At 39.6% G+C, this 25,303-nt stretch overlaps 1 protein-coding gene across 1 annotated transcript in view; it reads right to left on the reverse strand.

Annotated features, from left to right (window-relative positions):
* The window catches only part of GOLPH3 (golgi phosphoprotein 3), a 30,969-nt gene extending 14,701 nt beyond the window's left edge, over positions 1-16,268 (reverse strand). The window contains exon 1 of the mRNA XM_066569454.1: positions 15,927-16,268. Coding sequence (XP_066425551.1) covers positions 15,927-16,142 — 216 coding nt within the window. The 5' untranslated portion in view covers positions 16,143-16,268. The remainder of the gene's footprint in view (positions 1-15,926) is intronic.
* Positions 16,269-25,303: the final 9,035 nt, after the last annotated feature.

A 25,303-nucleotide genomic window follows, 5' to 3' on the forward strand; every position in this document is an offset into this window, starting at 1 on the left:
TTTCCATATTAACTTTGAAAGTTCAGCTTTCCACCCAGATATGGCAAAGCACAGAGCTGAGACTAAGATCCTCTTTCCACTTTAAGAATAAGTTATTTAAAATCCATGTTCATTAGGCCATTTCTTTCCCACCAGCTCCTGTGGCATTTATTCACTTTCTCCTATTCACTTGCCTTCTACCCACTTCTAGCTCACACAGGTATTCCTGTTTAATTATTCATTAATCACTTGAAACTGCCAACTATTAAACAGTCCATTGTATAACAGAGGCCAGTTCCCAAAACTACCTTACTTTCCACTTCCGGCTTCTACTTAGTCTCTTTAGAGACACTGTTACCCAAGAGATTTTAAAATTCATAAGGTTGTTTGTAATTTTTCTTTTCTTTAAAGAAGATTGCTAACACTTTATCTGTGATCCAACAGGGCACTGCAACCATGACCACCATAATTTCATAAGTATGTAAAAAAATCAGAGTGAGAAGACAAAAAATGATCAGATGTGTCTCAAGATACTTGGTGCCATGTTAGTGATTTCTACACAATTAAGGCTGCTTTAAGACTTGCACAAAACTTCAAAATCATTTCACTTAAGCACAAAACAGCCAACCTTCACAGATCAACAACTCTCACAGCTTCCAGGCTACTGTCACACTAGCTCTATTTGAAACAAACAAACAAACAAAAAATAACTAAAAAACTAAAACCAAAACAGAAAGACCCCACTGAATCAACATCACTATTTTCTGTCTCCCAAGTGCAATTTTAAGTAACCCAGCAGTAACAGTGCAAAAAATGCAATTAAGCTGTAGATGTCATCTCACGTTTATGGAGAAGTACTCCCTAATGTAGTATAAAGTTAAAAAAAAAAAAAAAAAGAAAACCTTCTTAATAAAACATAGAACAAAAGACTCAGAAAGGACGGGGTAATCTTTTACTCAAGAATGCTTTATTTATCGGAGTTGTTAAAAATCTCTTCCCACTACAGAAATATATATTCTTTCTCCACTTCTTCAGATAACTCGGAATAGGTGAATAGCAGTTCTACCATACCTGGCACAGACAAGAAAGGAGGAGGGCACAGTAAAAAATCCATGAAAATACCTCAGATTCAAGAGAAGGAGAGCAAAATGCTTGCAGAATTACAACTCTGAGGCTTCAAAATACACACATGGTAATATAAATAAATATGATGTGTTTAACTCATGTGGTTAAGGGCAGCTGTTTACAGAACACAGACAGCAGCTGCCAATGCATTCTAATCCAAAGAGTCTCAAGCTATTGCAGACTACTTTGCAGATCACAGAGCCATTGCAACTGGAAATCAGCAGCTTTTAAAAAAGCATCATAAAGTCATGTAACAGTATGTGAAGGTAAATTGTGGGTTACTAACGCCTACTCTCCAAAAACATAAAGTATATCTTTATTTTAACTTAACAGGTCCCTCAGGCCCTTCCTCAGATCCACACAGCCTCATATTTATTATCACAGGTCAGTGCTAGGTCAAAGTTTTGGCCCTGACTCAGACTCAATTTACATTTATGAGGAACCACAACAGAAGTTTCTCTGGGATAATGCACATAATACCACCCAGTCTATACTTCTCTTACTAAAAGCCTTTTCATTTTAAATTCAAACTTAATAGTACTCCTTAAACCCTCAGCCAGCACCCGCTACGAAAACACAGAACTAAAACATCTATAATAAACAACTAAAATAAACCAAACAATCAAAGGGAACCTTCTAAAGGAGAAACATCACTACAGCTACCCAAACCCTTGAATTCCTGTTCTCAGGAAATTCCAAGTTTTTCTATTACAAAAGACTCAAACAAAAAGACTTTGAAATTTGGTAAACAATGCAATTTCTGAAACTTCATGTATAGACAAAACAAAATATTGATTAAACTCTTTCCAGACATGGCAGCTCAGTCAGAAGGGAAGCTGGCCAACTAACAGAAAGCAGAAGTGAACAACTACAACTCCTGAGGAGTTTGGGAGTCCCAGCTCTGAGGTACTACACTTTAGAGTCTTGTCAGAAGACATCAAATCCTTAGATTCTGGGTTTCTCAGCTGGGAGGCACAATCCAGGTTAAAGAAAGCTTTCACATTAGTAAACAGTAAATTCTGAATTTACAGGTACCCTGTTCTCTATTAGAATAGTATTTCAGTCAAAAAAATTGCAAAAAGCTCTACCTAGATGATAAAAAATAAAAATCAGACTTCCCAAACTTGCTGGAGTTTGCTGTTACTTTCCTTACTTCTGCATAGATGGCACTCAAACACTCTCTGTTGGGGGTAGCAACGTAAAATCTCTGAGACACAAAACTGTCGGTTTGTTTATGTACAAACAAGTGTTGAGCTTTCCTAAACAGGTGTTTCTTCCTTGCTATCTATTCTTTCCAGAATGCAGCAGACTATTTTTATATTCTCACAAATCACAGATGACAAACACACTGGAAAATTACCTTCAGGTCCAATTAGAGGCTCTTGCCAAATGCACATGCCAGAATAATAAATATATAGTTTGGGGACAGATAAAACCACAATGTTCAGTTCTACCATTCAGATGAGCATATGAGGAAACAGTTGTCAAGAAATCTAAGCCTGAGATGGACTAACTAAAGTGAATGTGGAACTTGGAAAAAAAAACTTTTCAAAGTCAGTTCAGATTACCTGTAGGACTAGAAAAGGTAAATTGAGTCATCTGCTGGTATAAGTTTTATATGAGCTGCTTTTCATTTTGAATACCACAATTAGCAAAGAGTCTACTTACATCTAGCATTTATACAGCAGTGTCATGGAAGAAAAATGTACCTGCATGCTCACTGTGTGTAGTTAATTCTGAGAAAGATTAATATTTCATATATATATATATATATATATATATATATATATATGTATATGTATATGTATATGTATATGTATAGTCAAATGTCTTTTCTTAGAGGTACTAAGAGTGGCAGGGAGAAACACCAGGGGAAAAACAGTAGGAAAAGAAACAGAACAAAATGATACCCCAGAGTTCAATTACTTTCCCAGCACAAGCAACCCTTGTGAATCACTACTTTTTACCTTGGAGAGATTAATTTCGGTTTTACTGACCTTTAAAATCAATGTCACCACATCTCATTTTAGCCTTGCACAAAACCTTGCATGTAACTGGAGAAGGTACGTCCTTCGCCATATCTTAATTTTTAGCTATTTGAGAACTAAACCAAGGAAGCAGTCCAAAGCTTGAACTGATGCTGAAGACAAATCAGTTCTTCACTCCATGGATGCACGCTCCATGCTGTTCTCTCACCTGAGCCCACGGCAGCATTTGTGTAGCCAGCCAGATGAGCAAGTGGTCCTTCTGAGAGCTAAGTGACATTTTCGTCACCTGATTCACCATGCAGGTGAGCAAATTTCAGAGACAGTGGAGAAGGGAAAGAATGTGGTTGGGACAGACAGCAAAATGTAACAGCATCCCCTTCCGTAACAACCCACACTTCAATAGATAAACTGCATTCAAACCCTGAATAGTTTTTATAACCTGAATAGTTTCAGCTAGAACTTAGTCTTTGGGACAAAGAACAGAGGAAAAAAAATTGTATATTATTGGGATACCTGTGCTGAAGCCACTCATGACCAAAATGTGCTCAGAAAAGACAAAAAGCAGCTCCCCATTTTGGACTTCAGCAATGACTACCCTGATGATCATAAATTGGAAGTTATATTATTTAAATCTGACAAGGCAGCAATAGCATCCCTTTCTGGTTCTCTGAAGAAAGAGGAAGTTCTTTCAGAGGCACCTACTAGACTATTATTAACCAACACAAAGCACAGAGAGAACATAATAATAATAATAATAATAAAATCATCATCTGTCACCCACTTGAAACCTACTGCAAAAGACAAGCAAAGAAAATTTATCTTGAAGTACAACTGTGGCAAATTGTATTTCATAAAGGACTTAATCACAATTGTGACAGAATTGTCACTTTTTTTAGTCAACAAGTTCCTCCCTCAACTAGTAGTTTTGTGATGACAGAAAGACAGCTGGGGAGAAAAGAAGGGAAAGGATTAACATAATACACTGTCCAGGTGGTCTGCAGCAGGTAAAGAGTTATTTGGAACTTTGGTCTTCAACAATTTTCACGTCTGAGATGTCTGCTTTCTTCCCCCTACATCCTATCTCCAATATAAGAATTGGTCACAAGCAACTTTACAATTTCAATCTGCTTCACAGCTATGATTGCTTATGAAACAAACACTGCCTAAAAGTATTTTGATTTTTAATGAAGAGTACAAGTGAAGTGGAAGACATTGGGCTATCATAGTCTCAAAAAAGACAACCATCTTAATACACCGTTTCCCTTATGTAGTCTCTCAACAACTACTAATATTACTTTGGATTTTCAAAAGCACTTACACCTCCTGAAGAACTTCTACAACACATCTCCTTAGAGCTGCTCCCAAATCCACATAATGCAAAGTACAAAATATAAGCAGCACATAGAGAGAAAGGCTAACGACAGTACTTTGTTTATTACAAATTCATTCTGGTGACCCAAAAGCCTAATTTTAAGCATTCCAAATGCATCTATTACCAGCATTCTTCTATAACAGAAACACTATGTCCTCTTGTATTAAATGGAGATACCATCTGACAGCACTAGGAGAGGACAAAGAACAGTATGTCTTCTAACACCTGTACATGATTCTGTTCCTATCCTTTCTAGGCGAAGGTGAAACTGCTGACTGGAACTGCTGATTGCAGAAACATAAATGGTCTGACACTGCTGCAGGTAAGCAAACCTCTTCTTTGTGATAACACAAATACAGGCAGAAATCTTAGGCAAATCAAAGTCAGTAACTGAGTTACTGGGCAAAGAAACAGCAATAAGTTTATGGATTCTTTAGATATGAAAAGCTGTTAAAAGTCAGTAATTTATTTAGGAATGTCATCACTCTATAAGGAACAACTGATACAGTTTTGCATCTCTTGAATGGTGCCAGAGTCAACAAGACTGATGCTATAGATGCTTAACTTAATACTGAGTGTGTTTCGTAAAGTATTTGTCCAACAAATCTGACACCTGACTTTTTCAGTCAAAAACTTCAATTACATAAATTTTAGATTATCCCTTAGAAATAAGGAACCCTTTTAAAAAAGCAAACAAAAAAAAAAAGGAAGTCTTTCCTTCCAGCATGCTGTTACAACAAGCTTCACAGCCTAATAGAGGCAAACTGGTCTTGGAATGCAAGAACACAAAATTCAAAAAGATCTACAAACCTTTCCAAGTTTCCAATGACAAACAGAAATGCTGGTCAATGCTAGAACTCCTCTTCTGCAGCCAGCCACCATTTGCTCCACCTCAGCTAATGTCCTTATACGGACCTCTGTGAACCTCTGACTTAACGTCAGGAGCCTTAGATGGAATAAACATATAAAGCACCTCAAAGTCCAGCAAGAACCAATTAAAAGTCTTTCTGCCAGCCTAACTAAACATATTTATTGGAATGTGGGGAAAATGAAAAACGGAAAACAATTACAGAAGATGAGGAAAAGGAAAAACTATTGCAACATTCATTGAACATAGGCTGGAATGTCCAAAATTTAATTCTCAAGGTAAAGGAAGACTGCTCTCACCACAGGTACCTTACATGAACTGATCCATTTTCATCTTCAGGGAACCAAAAAGATATGTTCTTTTCTTTCCAATGCAGATTACTGTAATTTATATCAACCTGAATGTAATCACAGCACAGAAGCTGCAGCAGGCAATAAGTCTCAAACAATACAAGTTGACACTGTCAAATTATGTATATGCTTTAATGACCCAGCATTTCTTACTTTCTAACATACATTCAAAATACATATTTCAGTTTATTAGCTCTTAAAAGCTATCAACTTATTATCTCTAAGAAAATCTCATACTCCTTGACACTACAGTACAATGGCGGACAGATTTAAACAGAAAACCAAGTCCAGCTTCTCTGGCAGCATTCTTTTGCAATTTCCAAATTAACTTCTTTTGGCAAAGAACTGTGTGGCCTTAGACCAAAAAAAAATAAAATGTTCAGGGTTAGGGTGTCTTGCTTGAACAACTCTTCAATAATAGCTTCAATCTTTTTCCCCATCAATGGACTTATCAAACAAGACAGACAAAAAACACCCTGCACAAAATGATTCTGGAATGCAAGAATGATAGTTAAGCTGAGAACACATTCATTTCTTTCCCCCTGCTTAGATTCCAAGACACTAAGCAATCCTGAAACACAAAACTGAATTTTGGTTCAGACAACAATATGTTTCAATAAAATTCTTAATTATTAGCAAATTCTAAGACTAACCCTCCATTTTCCTTACTAAATGGTTTTCACACCTACTGTCTATCATATATTGATTTTCATTGTTTCTACAGACAAACCTGTTTTAAAACATTTGGTTAAATACATGACCCAGATTCATTTGATATGGGTGCATTCAGAGAGGGCTATTTTCTATGTATTATATAGACAAACAACAGATTAAATTACCAAAAGTGTGATTTCATTTTTCAGATATCTCTAAAATGGGTAACAAAGGAATTTCAGACACAGTAAAAGAAATAGCTGGGAAAAAAACATTTTGAAGGCATTCTGAAAACAAATAATTTTAGGAGACATTCATCCCTTTTACCAGTCATCCCTCAGAAATCACAGCATCATAATCTATCATATCCTGTATCCATAACCTTAGGTGGAAGGGAATCATTAAGATCATCAAGCCCAACTCCTGGCCCTGCACAGGACACCCCAAACAATCCTGCCATGTGCCTGAGGCATCTCCAGAATCTCACTCCTCCCCACATCTGGGGTTGCCCCATCCCAGCTGCAGAATCTGGCACTTGCCCTTGTTAAACTTCACACAGCTGGTGGTATCAAACCCTCTGATTTGTCAAGGTCTCTCTGCTGGGCCTCTATGACTTCAAGGGGTCAACAGCTCCTCTCAAGTTGGTGCCGTCAGGAAACAGTAATAATACTAAAAAGATAAAAACAAGATGCCCAAAATGTGTAAATACTAAAAAAATATTCAAGTAAGACACTGTTATAGGAATACTCTGGATTTTCTCATGTGTCAAATGAAAAATATTCAAACTTCAATCATGTGCAATTTAAATAAACTGGATTCCTCTTCACATTATATTAGGTCTTTTTCAGCCTATACTACAGAGCTCTTTCCTGCAAATCTGACCTTTCAAGTAAGCCACCACCTTCTCAACCCAGAAACTTGCAAGAACATCTAATGGTACATTCTAACCTATGAAACTTTTGAAAATTAAGAAGAAAAATTCAAGTCAGAGTGCAGGAGTGTTTATTACTAGAATACTACAAGGCAAGGACTTTGATGTTTTACTCCAGTCCCTCTTGATTACCTCTTTTAATGCAAATGAAATCATTAGCCATTTACTGGAACATAAATTGTACTCTAGTTATAAATAGATAAGTTAGTGGGGGAAATCTCTGAAATGTTCTGACAGTCAAACATGGAAATACTTTAGGAAAGCATGCTTACATATTCTACAAAGCACAGTACTCTTGACAAGTAACTTGTCAGGTATTTGATTAACCTGCCACTGCATTTAGGAATAAGTAACACACAGCAGCTGCTGTCAGGTACTGGAAGAACTAAAGCCAGATGTTACTGCCATGTTTTCAAGCCCATACACACACACATTACACAGGCATATCTCTCATTAAAATGGAGATAATAAACCATAGATTTTCTGAAAAGGAGGCAACTAGCACACACTGCTGAACCCTTATGAGACCTCTGATTAAATGAACATTTAAGAGTCTGACTGCTCATTTAGAAATGAAAAGACAAACTTAGAAGCCTAACTTTCTTCATGATTAACTGTATACACACATAGATAATGACTTCAAATATTTGCATGACTCTTGCAAAGCCATCTTCCATCAGTGTCCAATCTCTGTCCTTCCATATTGGTGCAAAATTAAGATATAATTAGTTTGTTCAATAACCTTTGATTTCAACAAACTGATTTCTACTCAACCTCCTATTGTCACTGAACATAAAATCTAACATTTATATGAAAGAAATGTTTCATTAGAATTTAGTGTCCCCTAGTGCTGGGCTGAGCCTGGGTGGCAGCTAAGTCCCATAAAACTCCCATAAAAAAACCTCAGACACTTTGGCATGGGGGGAGAGGAAAGGAAGACCTTAAGTGAAAAAACAAAAGTAAGTGATGCCAAATGCTTACTACCTACCACAAGCGGACTGATGCCCAGGTGGTCCCTTGGCTATGACCACCCACCACCCCGCTCTCTCCACTCTCTTTTTATTGCTGACCATGGCACTGCACAGCCTGAGGTACCCCTCTGGTCAGCTGGGGTCTGCTGTCCTGGCTGTGCCCCCTCCCAGCCTCTTGCACCCCCCCACTGAAGGGCTGGGTAGGGCGAGAAACAGAGGTGGGCTTGATGCTGTGCAAACACTGCTCAGCAACAGAAAGCACAGGCTGTGTATTATCACTGCTGTTTTCTGTTAGCAACATTGTTTTGGTCAAAAACAAAAACCATGGCACCATATTGACTGCTATGATGAAAATAAACTCTACCGCAGACAGGTCCAGTACACTTCTCTTAAAAACAAAGGAAAAACCTGCATCTAGTGTTCTTTCTGATACAGACGAAGCAGGCCCTTTACAGGCCAACTAAATAAGAGGTGGAGGTTTCACTAACTTTGACTAAGCAGGCCACATTTATTAAAATTTTAATTCTGTCCTCCAGGTTTATAAATAGAGTGTATCTGCACCCAAATAAACTATCTACACTTTCCCTCTCTTCTACCTCTTCTTTTACAGCAGCCACATTTAAAAACACTGTGTAAAACACTGTATTGTTTCAAACTACGGAGGTGCACAATGCTTAATTTTTATTAATATGCACCTGGTCATTAATGTGGATGGAATTCTAGGGTTGTGTTTGGGTCTTTAAAAAAGCATGTACATAATGGAGAGAGATTCTGCTATTCTTAGTCTAAATATCATCCATCTTCCTTTCAGTTCTTTTCAGAACAAGCTTCTAGTTCCTCACTTGTTTCACTTGTCCAGGTGCAAGCAATCTTCAAGAAACAGAGTAACTCATAATAATGCCATGTCAACATCTTTGTTATGAGGTTAAATAAAAAGTACACCCACTGCACTGTTCTCACACTGAAAGGAACAAGTTCCTCCATTTAGCATTTAACATATACTGAGAGTCTCAGGCATAGTTTGCAGAAGCTGCTAAAGCAGGAGTTCCATTTAAATATCCAGCTCAAGCAGAGTAGTTGCAGTTGGCCTTCCCTGAGTGATTCATACTGACAGAATATCCACCTGACATTTACCTCAAGCTACACAATGGGTGTCATATATTTGCCTGGTCACTGTGCACTGCAGAAGATAGAATACTGAAATGACAACATAATACATACAGAACGCTTCTCTCGCGGTAGAGACTGCCCAGTGTGGAAGTGCCACAGTAAAATCAAGGTCTATTGAAACAAAAAAAATGGAAGTGCAATGTGCTGTGCTGTACAAGAATGACAAGCTAAACACAAACCTCCCAGTATAAACCATGTACAAAAGACAGTCTGGCAGCTAAGGACTCTAAATAACACAACTACATTATGCTATTTAGTAAGACCTTAAAGGCAGATGACTAGAAAGTATGTGGCAAAAAGCAGCTTACAAGTGCTTAAAAGAGTATCAGCAACAGAAAGATATGCAAAAAGCCTGACAACTAATTTCCCAGTGCGATGAATAAATCCTGTAACATCCACAAATAAAAAGAGCTTTGAAAATAACACCTCTCCCTTTATAAAGACCTTGCTTGTAGAGTGTATTATCTTAACAGTCCACCACAAACATGGGAAGAAAAAAGAAAAAAAAAAAAGTGAAACGTGGTAGTTTGGTACAGGTTTTACTGGGGGAGGTGGGAAAGCCTTGGCATGCACAATGCTGGTTCACGCTCAGACCAACAACAGCACAGTGATTTTGTGCTGCTATTCACTTGTGCTTCTACTCATCCAGGCTTACACACAGTGTACTTGGAGGAAGAGAGCAGTTGAGAACTATTTTATGTGCAATCTCATAATTCTTATGTCTGAAAAGCGCATGTGAAATCATTCTGCAGTAACATTTTATCAATATTTCTGAGAGAAAGCAAGTTACTGAAATTGATCTAAGACCTGTTTGCAAGCCAGAAAAAAACCCAAACAGTTAAAAGTGGCACACGGCTAGTTAACTAATTCTTCTCTTCTTTTGCTAAAACTTATTAAAGAATGGACTGAAAATGTTGTTCAGAGGAAACCAAGCACATTTACTCCAGACTAGTTTCCCCTCTTTCCAGTAATGCAACACAGAGATGACTATGTGCTGTAGTAATTATTTGATCTGTAAGAAAGTAATTCTTAAATATACTATCTACAATACTTAGTCTGGTCAATTTATCCTTGCAAAGAAGTCCATTACATGGACCTTGACTAATTTAAATAAATGCTACTTATATAGCACTAGATTTTAGCTACATTAGGATTAAAGAATACCTGAAAAAAACCCACTACTTCTTTAATATAAAATATTATTTTCAGTTTCATGATTATTTATCTTCTAGCAGTAAAGAGCAAAATTTTCTTATAGATACACTTTATTCAAAATGTTTAATAAAAGCAGCTTGCTAAAGGGAGAGGAAGAATAGTTATGGCGTGTTTTTAAGAGCGCTTAAGTTAAAGCTCTGTTTGAGAGCACTTAACTGGAAAGCACTACCAAAAATGCCCAGACGATGTTTTTGTCTTTGCCCTACACCAGACACCTTGTCATAAAAAAGGGACTTTCCACACTCAAAGTTATCCACAGAAAAATAGTATCAATTACAGATTAACCATGCTATGAAAGCAGGGATAACCACACCAACTGCATGCAAATGATTCAAAATCAGCATATCCTCAAAAGAGCCTAAAAGCAGGATTTACTCAGCAGCATGGTAAAGAGGCACCTTACTCATCTTGTAGCAAAAAGAATTGGGGTACTCCTCCTCCCACACCTCCTATCTTCTTCTCCTAGTCTGTCATTTATCTATAGACATGAAATACAAAAATAAAAAAGACCAAAAAGTAGGCACCTATGAAAGGAAGAATTTTTCACCACAGACATTACACACTTTGTTGTTATTAGGCCCTGAACATTTGAGAAAAAGCATGTCTTTGTCCAGGTTTCAACACATTCATACATCACTCTTCAACTGCAATGCGAATGAATTCCCAGTGGACGCCTCTTCGAGTTACACTTGTTTGTCTCAGAAATTTTCCAGCAAAACTTGGGCACTTCTAAGTTGACATTCAGCCTCTTGCTGAAACTGTTTTCAAGAGACAAAAAAAGACTAAAAGGATACAAAGAAGACTTTTCAAAACCTGTTAATTTCGTACAAAGGCAAATCCTCAAGACTTCTGCATCACAGTATCCATTTCACTAAGTCAAACCTTAAGAGCAGGAAAAACACCACCCACGTCTTGAATGTTTTCAAAATTCCTATGCCACCTTTCACAAAAGTACTTTTAGGATTAAAATATAAAATTCAGAAACCAATTGAGACACTCATATTTGTAAGAATAATAAGGAAACTACATTTTAATACTAATCTGGTCAATACAAAATAGCCCATCTGAAGCAGGCACACTACTTCTCTAAAAGCTTACTTCAATACAATGAAAAATATCATAAGCTGGAGACCTTCATGTGACCTATCTGGATACAAAGCTATGATGCGAAACCAAATTTTCAGCAATAAATGAAATTTTTGAAGGCCAAACATAAGTAACAAAGATCCAAGATAATTTCTGTACCTAATGAAGTCATTTAACTTTACTTCATTCCCACAAATGACATTTTAGTCTTCTGCTAAGAAAGGGTAAAAAATCTAAGAAATATTTAATGTTGCAGTAGACTGCAGTAGCCAGGTATTTTTCAGCATACTTTAGATGAGTATTCTCTCAGCAAGTAAGGAATTAGTTACAGACCAAATAAATATTTTATCTTGGTGGGTGCTAGGTCTCTCTCTCTGCTTCAATTTGTTTAGTTGTGGCAATTGTATAGAGGATAAAAGCAGTTGAGTGCACTGCTATATTTGAATAGATTCCCAACAACTACCAAAAAAAATTTCAAAAAGGAGGAAGAAAGAAAAGACAACCCAAACCCACAACCAGAAGAAACCCTACAAGGATGAAATTAGTGGAACAAGTTACATAGCAGGACCACCTCACAACCTCTCCATTTTTATGAGACTGAATTACAAGATACTGGGAGGACCTGTCATGAAACAGCTACCCTGTACTCACCTCTTAGCTATCATTTTTAAATAAGTTATATTATAACTTCCAATATTTATTACTCCCTTCTTTTGCTTCAGTAGTTCTAGACTGTAACTCCCTTTTGCTGTGGCTTTGACCCATCCTATCATAATACTGGTTTTTTACCTAATACAGCTCTGGTTTACTTCAGTGCATGCTTTTCATTCCTATAGCTATTGCTCTGCTTTAAATGGATGAACCTGACTCTCTTTTCCAGATATGTTTCTGAAGGATTTCCAAATACATGCAGGTGTTGTGAAGGCTCCCTGAAAAATTTTAGTAATGTATTTTCTTCCAGTTTATTACCTGCTCCTCCAAGGACACCGCACCTGTCATGTTATGCAAGCATGCACATATTTCAGCTCATATCTCTTATAACCTATCTTGACTTTGGAATACAAAAATAGTTATGTGTACACAGAAAATACAGATTGAAAAAGAACTGTTGGTGGAAAAGAGCAATCAGAACACATACATTAGGTACAACTTAATTAGGCTAAACTGGTGGGGGACGCAACATTGACAAACAAGAAGGCCACATCCAAGAAGCATGTACAAATACAGGTAATTGTGTTCAGATGTCAGGAATAGGATTGAGGGGTGGTGTGTTTGTTCTACAGCTGCCAGAAATTCCCATCACTGAATCCATACTGCAGCAGCAACCAGACAACAACTCAAAAGTCTTGCTGTGGTTGTTTACAACCACCACACCACCCTGGAAACAAGATTCACATTAGTGTCTAACAGTCTCCTGGAAACACTGAACTCATCAATGCATCACTAAATACCTTCCTATCACTAAAAACTGTCTCCTAGTAGCGAAGACTCTTCCATGAACACTTAGAAATTATAAAAGTAGCTCTGTACATGTAAGCTATTTTGTATACAATTCATATAAAGTTAAGCCACATCACTAGTGTTTAAAATTATCTAAAAATCTAAAAGCTATGTTATCAATGCATGTACCAGTGAGTGTTCTGAGGAAGCTCCTATTTATAGGGAAATATGTTCTTCAGCCAAAACAGAGTTCTTGTTTTTATATTTTTTATTTATATGTTCTTTGGCCAATCCAGTCTACTTCTTGTATTTTTTTTTAATTTTAAAGTAAACATTAAATTGTTTTCTCCTGTTGGAATAAACAGGAAGGATATTCTCAGCTTTAAATTTACAGACTTTCAATCAAGCTTGTATCTCATAAACTTGCCTTTGCCTGTCCCTTAGACTTCATATAGTTTCAAAATTACACTTTACAGACTCTATATTGCTCTGCTTTGCTTGCTCTCTTGAGAAAGTCTCACTCAAATGCTACAGTAAATCAGTTCTACTGGAAGTAAAGACTTTGTAAAAAAACATTTCCAGATGTGTAAAGTAAGCTGGTTCTGCTTGCTTATCATTAGAACAACGGAGAACAAAAATATTCATATTGGAAAATGAGCCTGTAGTTTTATTTCCAGTTTTGGAAGGAAAACACATGACAAATGGTTTAAATTGTATACCCTGTACACAGGGGCACAAGCAGGCCCAAAACCAAAGTCTAAATCCCAATGCTTCATGTCTAACAAAGCTCACAAAGAGGGTATGCTACAGCTCCTGCATTTAAGCCCCCTGCCCTAGAGCTGAAATTACAATTCTTTGTGTCTGACGTCTCCACTGCAAAATCTCAAGGAACTTAGGGATATCCATGCCACTGTAACCATTCAGTTCCTTTTTCTCTACAAAAGAATAAGACATCCCCTTCAAAGTATGTCACTCCTGTGCTTACCAAAATCAGGTAATTTATAACTTTGATGCACACCATTGCAAAGGCAGACTTTTAGACCCAATGTTAACTTTGATGCACCACGAAGACTTGCGCCACATATTCCTCCTGGCAGACACAATGCTCCCTACCTTGAGATCTTTACAGCATAATGCCCACCAATTCGGCAGATTTAGCACACAATCCTGGTCAAAAAACAGGCTGAAAGATCACCCAGTCTATACCACCTTCTTCAAGATAAGGTATCCTAAGCCAATCCTGCCAGCAATCACTCTTGCCACTCCTAACTTACTTTCCCCCAACTATTCAGGCATGTAGAAAGAAAAATGCTCGTATGCATTCAATTCAACAAGCCTTCAATTTCACACGTAGAAGGAGAGATCACTATCTACGGAGGTTATCAGGACACCATGGCAAGGTCCACCTGAAATGATGGGACTACAAGAATATGCTCTGAAACACACAGTCTGAGAGAGAAACACAATGCTACTGTAGCAGGTACGTACAAAGCTCACAGAGTTACAGAATAAACTGGGTTGGAAGGGACCCACAAGGATCATTGCGTCCAACTCCTGGCCCTGCACAGCATCATCCCCAAGAGTCACACTGTGTGCCCAAGAGTACTGTCCAAACGTGGCTTGAACTCAGACAGGCTTGGTGCTGTGATATGTGCTAAAAAGTGAACATTAATCAAGAAAACCACTCTTTATTCACTATCAGCCAGTAAATTTATTGCAGATGCAATGCCCTGTCAAAGAACATATAACTTACCAGCTTCTCTCCCATACTGAAAAGGAAGAGTTTCAAGAGACTTCCATTCAAATCAGTGAACCAGATTAAATTATTTACTTGTCACACAAATTAAAAAACAAAAGCAAGTTTACTTGCCAAAAAAAAAAAGAAAACCTGGTTGCTTAAGCAAATCCATACTGTATCTCATATCTAAAATAAGGGTGTATCACCCTTTAATCACACACCACATCAAATTAAACTGCTTCCCTGATAGAACTCTCATTCCACAGTGTGTGTGCTTTCTATATTGACTGCCTTTTTCAAACAAAAAAAAAAAATCCTACACAGTGGTGAAGTACACCTTCCTCAATGACTTACTCACAGTATCATGGCAAACTATTAAGCAATGAAATCAGTAAAAATACAGAATTATATAATAATGCCACTTCTTCATTTTGACACACTTCTCATTACTCACAGCCCATTTCTCTCACATAACCCTCCCCCCAGTTTTAAGATATTTTTAACATGCATTACTCTGCAAAGCCTTAGTAGAAAAGGGCTGCTCAGCACCCTAGAGCACTTGAGGACCTCGTATGCACCAGAGTTCTGACTGACAAAACCCACAGGAGCAGAGCTATCTCCCTCCCACATTAGAGGCACGGATAAGTTGAAGGAGGATAAATGTGCCAGGTTCACCCAGGCCCTCAAGTCCAAGGCTGGCCTGAAGCCCTGGTCCCCATATCCAGGTCCTCCCGTGTCCTCCATATTCCCTCTCATGTGCACTCATATGACAGCCCCTCTGTGAACCCCGCAACCAAACGGCAGCGCCACAAACTCTGCCGGGCTCCCCCTCCCCAAAATCCGTGCACCTTTTCCCCACCTCCTCCAAAACACCAAGCCTGCTCCAGGCACATCATGTCCCCCATCTCCTCTGCCCCAAGCCCCCAGCCACACTCACTCTGCAGCGCCCTTGACCCCATCCCACCACCAGACTCCTCTTCCCCACAGCACCCCCAAAAGCCGGCGTCCCCTCGGGCACCCCCAGCGCCCCCGGCCGCACCTCACGGTCCTTGAGGCCCAGCAGCAGCACCTCCTCCATGAGGGTGAGCCGCGTTTCCTTGGAATCGCCCTTCTCGTCATCACCGGACTCGTCCCGGCGCCCTTCATCCTCGGGACCACCGCCGGCACCCCGCTCCTTATCGGCGGCGGCGGCGCTGCGGGAGGCCTCGGTCCGGCGCTGCACCAGCCCGGAGCTGCGCTGGGTCAGGGAAGTCATGGTGGTGGGGAGAGAGCGGGGCTCGGCGGCGGCTCGGGGAGGGGACGGGCCGGGCTGGAGCCGCTCCGCCCTACGCGCCCCGGCCGGGGGCAGTCATGGGGAGCGGGCCGGTCCCGGGGCAGCCGCGCTGGCGGCGGCGGCGGCTCAATATGGCGGCGCGGGCTGATGTCAGCGGAGGATGTGGCAGCGCCGGGCGGGGCGGCGCCGGAAAGGGACCCGCGGCTGAGGGAGCGCGGCCGTGACCCGGGGCGGGCACTGCGCTGCCTTCGGGATCGGGGTGCCCTTCCACGAGTGCCTCGTTTGCACAGCCGCAAGTCCGCTTGGTTTCATACAATCATTAAAGTTGGAAGAGACCTTCCAGACAATCCAGTACAACCGTCCGCCCAGAACTGCCCCTGTAACCCCTAAACCACATCACCGGCGCCGGATCCAGACGGCTCTTGACCTCCAGGGATAGTGACTCCAGCACGTCCCTGGGCAGCCTGTTCCCATGACTGAGCAATCGAGTTCAGCCAGAAAACGGGGTCCGACTGCTGGGGTGGATGTGGCGACCTGTGAGCAGCCTGGGCTGTGGAAGGTGTGCGGGCCCAGGACCGGGGCAGTGACCGTATCCCTGCGTTCGGCACTGGTGAGGCCACACTTGGAGTGTCCTGTGAGCCGTCCTGGGCCCCTCACAAAACACTGAGGAGTTTAGAGAAGGGTCAAGGAGCTGGGGAAGAGTCTGGAGCACAAGGCTGATGAGGAGTAGCTGGGGGTGTCTGGAGAAAAGGAGGCTCAAGGCCTTATCACTCGCTGCAAACTCCCTGAAAGCCCAGCGGGGTTTGGCCTCTTGTCTTGGCAGGACAAGAGGATACAGCCTCAAGCTGTGCCAGAGAAGGTTCAGGCTGAACATTAGGAAGCATTTCTTCACAGAAGGGGTGATTAGACATTGGACTGGACTGCCCAGGGAGGTGGTGGAGTCACCATCCCTGGAGGGGTCTGAGGAAAGCCTGGATGAGGCACTCAGTGCCATGGTCTGGTTGGCACAGTGGTGTTCTGTCACAGGCTGGACTCAAAGATCTCAGAGATCTTTTCCAGCCTGGTTGATTCTGTGATTCTGTGTCCCTGTTCATGGCAGAGGTTGGAACAAGATGATCTCTTCCAACCCAAATGTCATGATTCCATTATTTAATCTATATATACATGTACCTGTCAGGTGAACTCAGGTGAGCTCTCAACAGTTTTCAGTTCAGATTTTGGAGATGGAATCCCTCAGTTCTGATGTTGATCGGCACCTTTTCAAAGCTTGAGCCCTTTTGTATGTGGCATACCAAAAAGTAAAAAAAATTCCTATCAAGGATAAATCCCATGTAAGTTTTCCGGCAGTGTAATTTATTGCAGAAGAAAGGTGGTCATGCTGTGGGCAAGGATGGCTTACACTTTTTAGTTCACAGTTAGAATATTGCATTTAACCAATATTGTATTTATGAGATACATAAAGATATGGAAAATAGGTATTTAATGTATAAGTAAAATATATAATAATATATTATATATAATAATATATTAATAAATAGAGCATTGGTTTTAATGGGTTGTTTGTTTGGTATTTTAATTCGTTGGGTTTTTTTGGTTTTTTTTTTCTAACTGGACCCTGTTTACCAAGAGCTCTGAGTCACTCTGAAAGTGACTTTAGCTTTCATTATTTTCCACACCCCCAGTTCTTGCATCCCTTCCTATTGTGACTCTGTGACAATTTGATGCAGCATAAGAAGCAAGAGCAGATGGACAATCCTGATCCCCAGAGGATCTGGATCACTCACACAAATGTTTGCTGATTGTTCCTCTTCTGGTTTTTGAGGCCTGCTGATTATTCACAGTCCACTTACTGTGCAACATTCTGATTTTTTTTTATCTTTCTGGGTTTTTTGTTAATTAAAATGTCCTACTGTACCAACTCAAATGCCAAACCAAAGCTGAAGGATATAGCATCACTGTTATTTTTACCAAATTAACGTTTGCTCAAAGAAGATATACAACAATAGCACTACAAGATGTGTTTCCTGGAAATGTCATTTCTGAGTTGTAATTAAACTCAAACATGTATTCATTTAGTCCTCTCTGAGGAACTTGGATATTTTCCTGAGGATTACAGTCCAGATGACAGTCATGTAATTAACCTGGGTCATTCCTTTTGCCTTCTTTTAACATAGTCACTGTATTAACTTTTTTCCTGTTCTTTGGAGCTCACAAGGTTTTATTGAGAGCCATATTTAGAGATCAAAAAGAGGTTCCAAAAAGATATTTCAAAAACATGTATGCAAGCTATCCTGGCTTACTGATACAAATTACTTAGCTGTGGTGCTGCAGTTTAATTATTTTTTTCATGTACTGTTACTGGAAAGAATTTAATCTTTGTCAAGCCTGATAATATTTACCTATTCTCCCAGAATGTAAAGCTATTTTTTAAACATTTTCTGACAGGAATGTTAACAATTCTTACATTTCACTTTAGTAATATCATTGGTATAATTTGCCTTGTGCCAATTTGCCTTGTGCCTACATTCAATTCACATTCAAGCACGAATTTTCTCTAATTACTTTAATTCCTGTCTTAAAGCAATTTTATCATCTCCATTTTGATCAATAGAATGCACTGTTTGGGCTGTTACATTTATTTTCACTTTCCCACTAGATTACTGTGGCATTTAAGTACATTTTCATTTTGTCCTGATTGCATTTTAAAGGTTAACTAATGGAATGTCCATTATCAGCTCATAATTTTTTCTTTTTTTTTTTTTGTCTTTTTTTATCCTTTCCTGAAGGGCCTCGAAGGACTCATCATTACTTCAGTTTTGTGAAAATCAGTCTTTTAAAATAGTTGGTTTAAGAGTCTTTAAAAAGTTGCTAATCGTATTATTGATTTGCCCTCTTTTCTGTATTTCATTACAAAAGCTAACAAATTAGGATCACTAATGGGTTAATAACTTTTGGTTGATCAATTTAGTTTTTATTATGTTGAGGTGTCCAGTGAAGTTCCTTATACTTAACAGTCACTTTTTTCACCTAGAAACTCAGATGTTTGCACAAATTGAATAGTGTCATTTCAAACAAATGTATTTCTTTATTAATTTCAATTCTGACTCATTACCTGATGGACATATACTAAGAAGTTCAGCGTGAATCAAATCAAGAACACAAATACTTGAATTTTGAGCCAATTAATTTTTTTTTACACCATTGCAACATTGATATACAAAACCAAAATCTGAGTGAAAAGGATAGCAAACAAGACATATTTCAGCATATGATTTTGTTGGTGTTGATCCTTTCTACACAGCAGAGAGCTGGTGTGCCAGAGAGAGCACATGGTGAGAGATACTCACCTAGGAGATCTTTGTCACAACCTTCATATGTGTGATTTATTTTACAGTGCCAAGCAGTATTTGAAAAATATTTCTGAGTCCTGCATGGCTTTATCAGGAGTTCAGAAGGCTGTAATCCCCATCACCGTGGTTGGCTGTTGATTGTTTGGGTTGCCACTGGGCACCTTGTTGGGTCCAGACTCCCCTTCCTCTCCCATCCCAATGCCCGTGTTATCCAGAGAGCTGAGGCCCAAAATCTTCAAAACACTCTGTTAAGAAGTAATAATACGAAAGTACAGGCTGTGGTCTATAAATAGTTTTGTTCCTCTTGCAGTAAATCGACCTTGTAATGCATCCTAGTTTATCCTTAAGCCCATCTCTGGCAGAATACAGTAGTCTTCTGAAGTAGATAGGATATTTTTAATCACTGCTAGCCACCTGGGAGGTTGAAATAAAAGGGAGAAGAGCAAAGCCATGAATCTGAGAGTCTTACTTTCTGCTGTGCTAGTTGCAGTTGCCATGATTTGCTTCTCCATGGGAGCAGGGATTACCTCAATGATGTCAGCAGGAAAAGTGAGTGGAAAACTGATTCCAAGTGTGTGTTGGGACAGCAGGTCCCAAAAAAGTAACTTTATTTAACACCTGAGGTAGGAGCTCACAATCTTGTAACTACAAACAAATGTTTCACAACTTGAACGTCAGGAGCATGACACACATCTGTTTGAAGCGAGAAATTGCAGACACCTCAGCTTAACAGAGGTACCAGGCTCTGGAGCTTCAGATGCAAAGGGTGAATCCTACTGCTCCTGCCACAGTACTATCACAAGACATAGGTGGGCAGATTTTCTCCTGAAGAACAGTTAGATTAATAGGATGTGCATGTTTTGAAGCTGACAGCAAGAGAACAGGCGTTGTTTTCCAGAAGAAGGCTGCTGGCTCTGTTATGGCTCCACTATCCAGCAGTTTCACCAGTCAAGCTTGTTTACATTCCTGCCTGTATATTCCATTCCCTCCCAGTGAAAGTTTGACACTCCCACTTAGGCCAGTAAAAGCACGTGTCAGGTGGAGCCATGGCCTGAATCCATGTGAGAATCTGACTTAAAAAGAACAGCCAAGAAAAAGGCCATGTTCCCCTGTATGGTTTCAGGGATCTATTGACAGGACAGTCTCATATATAGGCACAGGATCATTGCTGAAGGAGCACTGTCCTGGAGTACAAAGTATGGAAACACAAGGACCAGGACCAAATGTGATAGGAATTCCTTAAGGCCAAAAAGTCTTCAATATAATGCTGATTACAGACATGCTTCTTGAGTGCTAGACTAGACATTAATGCCAGCAAATATTTGAAAACAAACTGTTGTGAGATTTGTTCTATCCAATATTATCAGTGTGATCTTCAAGAACAGGATTTTCACTGCCAAGAAGAATTAAGATGCTGAAAGGTACAGAGTGATGAAAGAAGGAGAAGATCAGAGATAAGAGACAAGTGAGCAGGCTTGTGTGTGATACTGTATGTGGGAAGAAACCAGAGTCAATGGTCAGCTGACCATAGAAGTTGTGTCTGGTACACAGTGATCATGTCATATTGTCTCTTTCAGACATTATTCTCTGTTTCAGCTGCACCTGTTTTACTTTTGCTATTTTTTTGGTTACTAAATAAATCCTTCGGTAGACAGGGTGGACCACCTGGGCTTTTCTTCTTGGTTTTAGGAATGGGTTTTCCAACACTAACAGCAAATTATTCTAAGTAAAAAAACACTTACTGATGACTCTTTCTTCTGTACAACAAACTCTAATTTCACTTTAAATGCCCAACTGCTTGGACGTTGTTTAAATTGTTAATTTATAAAGTCAAAATTTGCCAGTGTAACTTTTCCAATACCCATTTTTTATGCTTCTCCCTTAGGATGATTCAAGGACAATGTTCTAGGCTTCTCAGAAATTTGTGTATGTAATTACTACTTTCAGCAGCATAAATGCCAGTATTGAACACTGAGCTCATATAAAATCAGATGCAGCCACTCAGTAATAAAATTTATCTTCAAAGAACTTTGAGCTAAAAACCAGCACATGCTGCTTTTAGGTTTTTTATCTGCAATTACAATAATTTGTGGATTTTTAGAAAAAGAATGACTGGCATTTTAGGAAGACCAAAGGTAGACATGAGAAAGTGCTGTTCACATTTGCTCATTTAAAAAGCATTCTTTAATTTTGAGTATTTCCAGATACTCTCATTTTCTTATCTCCAGGAGAGTTGAAATGATTGCTAGTTCCTGAAATCTTTGTATTGTAATAGCATCTTCCTTCTTGTTGTATCGGAGTGAAATTCTTTGGCAGCAAGGATCTGTACTGGTTATTTTACTATTACAATTACAGTAGTGAAATCATAATGACAAAATTATTAGTCAAAGTGCTGTTTGTAATTGAGAAGTCTTTTTATTTCTACACAGGGGTCCTGTTCAACCAGCATTCCTAGGAAAAATGTGCAGTTTTCTTGACAGATTTTCATTGTGCAAAATGAGCCCTATGAAATCTTCACCAAAACTGTCTTTGGTATTTCGGCAAAATTGAAAATGTTTAATGCAGTGAATTTTTTACAAGTTCAGCTTTGAAAAATCTTTACTTCACATCCTAATGCAACAAATGCTTTACTATCTGTGCCTTGTAACGTAGAAAAATACTCATCAACTGATTAAAAAATACATCAAGCCAGATGGCGCAAAGAAAATGTTTCCACAGAGTTGTAATTTACAAGATAAATAGTGATTAGAGCAGCATTCATGTTGTCTAAATAGAGAGTACTTGTGTGCATTCGGAGTGTGTGTAGAATAAACGTCGAATACTCTTGGTAGGTTTACACCCTCTGGTTATGACCGAAGACCCATGCAGAGAGAGTCAAACAATGAGTGGTAATTTTAGAACTGTAAATATGAGGTAAACAGAGCCATGGGGTCAGTGAGGGAGAACAGTACAGATTCCAGGAACTAGTAGTCACATTAACTCAGAAAAGGTGTGTGAGCAGCTGGGAAATAGAGGAAAAATCTAGAAGCATTTGGTAGCAGCCATCTCTGAGCCTCTATAAAATTGTTGTAAGGGAGATAAAGCTGCATTTCCAAGTTACCTTTCTCCTGAGAAATCAGCCAAGTGCATTGCACTCTCTGTGCTGCTCCTGGCAGAGGTGGCACACCCTGCTTGTGTGGGGTGGTTTGTACTCCTGATGGCAGACAGGAGGTTTTGATCACAGGGAATGCCAGAAGGTTTTTAAGTATGGCACAGATGTCAATACCTTCTGTAGTACCTTCTACCCAGGGAGCAAAAAACACTGATAAACATTTGTAGATTAAGTATACCGGCAGCTCTGGAAGCATGTCTAGTTAGTTTGCTGAAGTTAGCTTTGAAAATGTGGGAGAATAAAATCCAAATCAAGCCCTAGGGAGCACTCTGTCTTGCCCTCTTGCTGTGAACTGCCTCACATGGTTGACTATGACAATGGGAGAAAATTCCAGATGTTTTTTGGAGGGGATGTACTTGCCCTTAGCTGGGGAAGTTCAGAAGTGAGGCACAGCATCAGAGCACTCCACAGCACCGTCACCTTCCTGTGCTGACCTGTAATCCAGGTGCCTCTGCAGACTGCAAGGTAGAGAGCTTCAGAGTATTATCCTGTGAACTGATCCCCAAAGGATTAAAACAAGTCAAACATGGATTAATATTTTGGGGGGTTAATTCTGCGCTGGATCATATCTATGAAAAAACATCTATCTTCTGTACTGTAAAATGGTATTATTGCTATATCATTGTACGGGATGGCTTTTAAAGCAATTTCACTGGCAAGCACTTAACCATCTATGCAAATATATAAATCTGCTGCAAAAGAGCTGCTATTCAAACAGAAATGTCTTCATAGGGGATCTGCAAAGAATTTTTTAAGTGAATCTAGACTGCAGACCACATTCTTAATTAAAATTGGCCCGATAATTTGAATGGTTGGCACAAAGGCTGTTTAGGACATTAACTGCATAATAGAGATTGATGAGCATTTTAGCATTGTTTCTAAGGTTAGCCAAGTTATTAAAAATTTATTGCTGTTCAGTTGAATAAGTACATTTTCCTAAGTTTTGATTGCATTTAAGAGTTCATTAATGAGCTACAAATGTGTAAGGACTCCTGCTATGTACTAATATAGCACCAAACATAAGGCTACATTTATAGAACTAAGTAAAGATCACATTATCACAGGATATTCTGTGTTGGAAGGGACCCACAAGGACCATCAAGTGAATGGCCCATATGGAGATCAAACCCACAACCCTGGCATTATTAACACCATGCTCTGATCAACTGAGCTCATCTCAAGATTGGGAAGTACAATATTTAACTATGAGACACAGAGTGAGGTGATTCTAGAATGTCTCCTGTTTTTTAAATTAGTATTTATAGCTATCACAATGAATTCAAACAGAGCAGAGACCTGACTAGTAGTCAGAAAACTCAGAAAAAAGGATAGTTTTGCCATCAGCCTTGTACCTCTATAGAATGCTCATGTTTCTGCCTGTTAGTGTATTTTTTTCTCTCCCTGAAAACTAGATTGAGGAAGAAGATAGGGAACTGGAAACTTCACAGTTGAAGGCAAAGAGAGCTGAAACAACACCAGAAATACACAACAAAGCTGGAAAGGTTACAGGACTCTTTTTCTAGGGATGCTGGTATGGGGAAGGAGGACTCCCTATCCAGAAGCCTCGCTGGCTGCAGAGTGAACTGGCAGCTTGGTGCATTTCCCTGCATGCCCAGACATGCAGCAGCAGTGAGCCTGACAAAAACAGTCTTGAAAAACTTGACGAGAGAGTGGTTCCCCAAAACTCTTTCCTGTATCTGGGAGGAAAAGGAAAGGAAGTGTGAAAAAGTGCTTGCATCACTTGTTCAGTTTGGTGCGCTGGTGTCTCACAGAGAGCCATTTACTTCGGGATCATTGTATTTATTTTTTTCTAAAGGTACTAAGTTCTTGCAAATGCTACCTTGATCTGGCCAGAAGAAGCTTTCCTTTGCTCTTGAATCCACTTACATTAAAACTCCAAGCCAGAACTGGTACCAATGGTATCTGTCTGCCTCAGAGCCTCAGGCTTAGAGCAGCAGCAGTGTGTGGCAGATGACCCTCAGATCACTTTCCTGTGCAGCTTCAGGGCTGGGTACACAACACAGCCTCCCAAAAATCTGCCTCCTACAGCTCCTGGGGGCAGTGGGATGCTCACAGCAATAAGCTACATCAGTGAAGCTAGGATTAGACCTTCAGGGCTCAAATGACTTCCCCTAGGAGGAGAGATGGAAAAGGATTGCAGCTAAATTATCACTGGTTGCAAGTTAAGATGGAAGTTGGAAACAAAATCTTAGTGGAGATACTCAGCTGATAACTGGTAATAAAAATACATCCAGCAGCCTAAAAAGGTGGCCCTGGTGTGGTGCAGGAACCTCCAAATAACAGGAATGCATCTGTGAGGGAGGCCCTTGGCTGCAGCAGAGGAATGAGAAGAGCTGCACAGTGTATCAGTGTTTCACCTGCATAGACAGTAAATCAAGATCTCTGACTGGTTTACAAGGCATCTTTGGAAGAAAAAAAATATATATATCTTTCTGCTCTTGCTGAGGTACAACAAATGGTATCTGAGCTTTCCATATTTAACACAGACTATGTCACACTGATGAGTCAGCCATCTGCATCAAGGTGTCCTACTTTGGTATGTATGGCCTTTTCTCACTAAGTGCTTTCCCTAATATTTACTTAGGTACCAGCTTAATTCTCTTTGCTAAGGGATAAAACAG

The sequence above is a fragment of the Molothrus aeneus genome, chromosome Z (genome assembly GCF_037042795.1).
Source record: "Molothrus aeneus isolate 106 chromosome Z, BPBGC_Maene_1.0, whole genome shotgun sequence".
NCBI lineage: Eukaryota > Metazoa > Chordata > Aves > Passeriformes > Icteridae > Molothrus > Molothrus aeneus.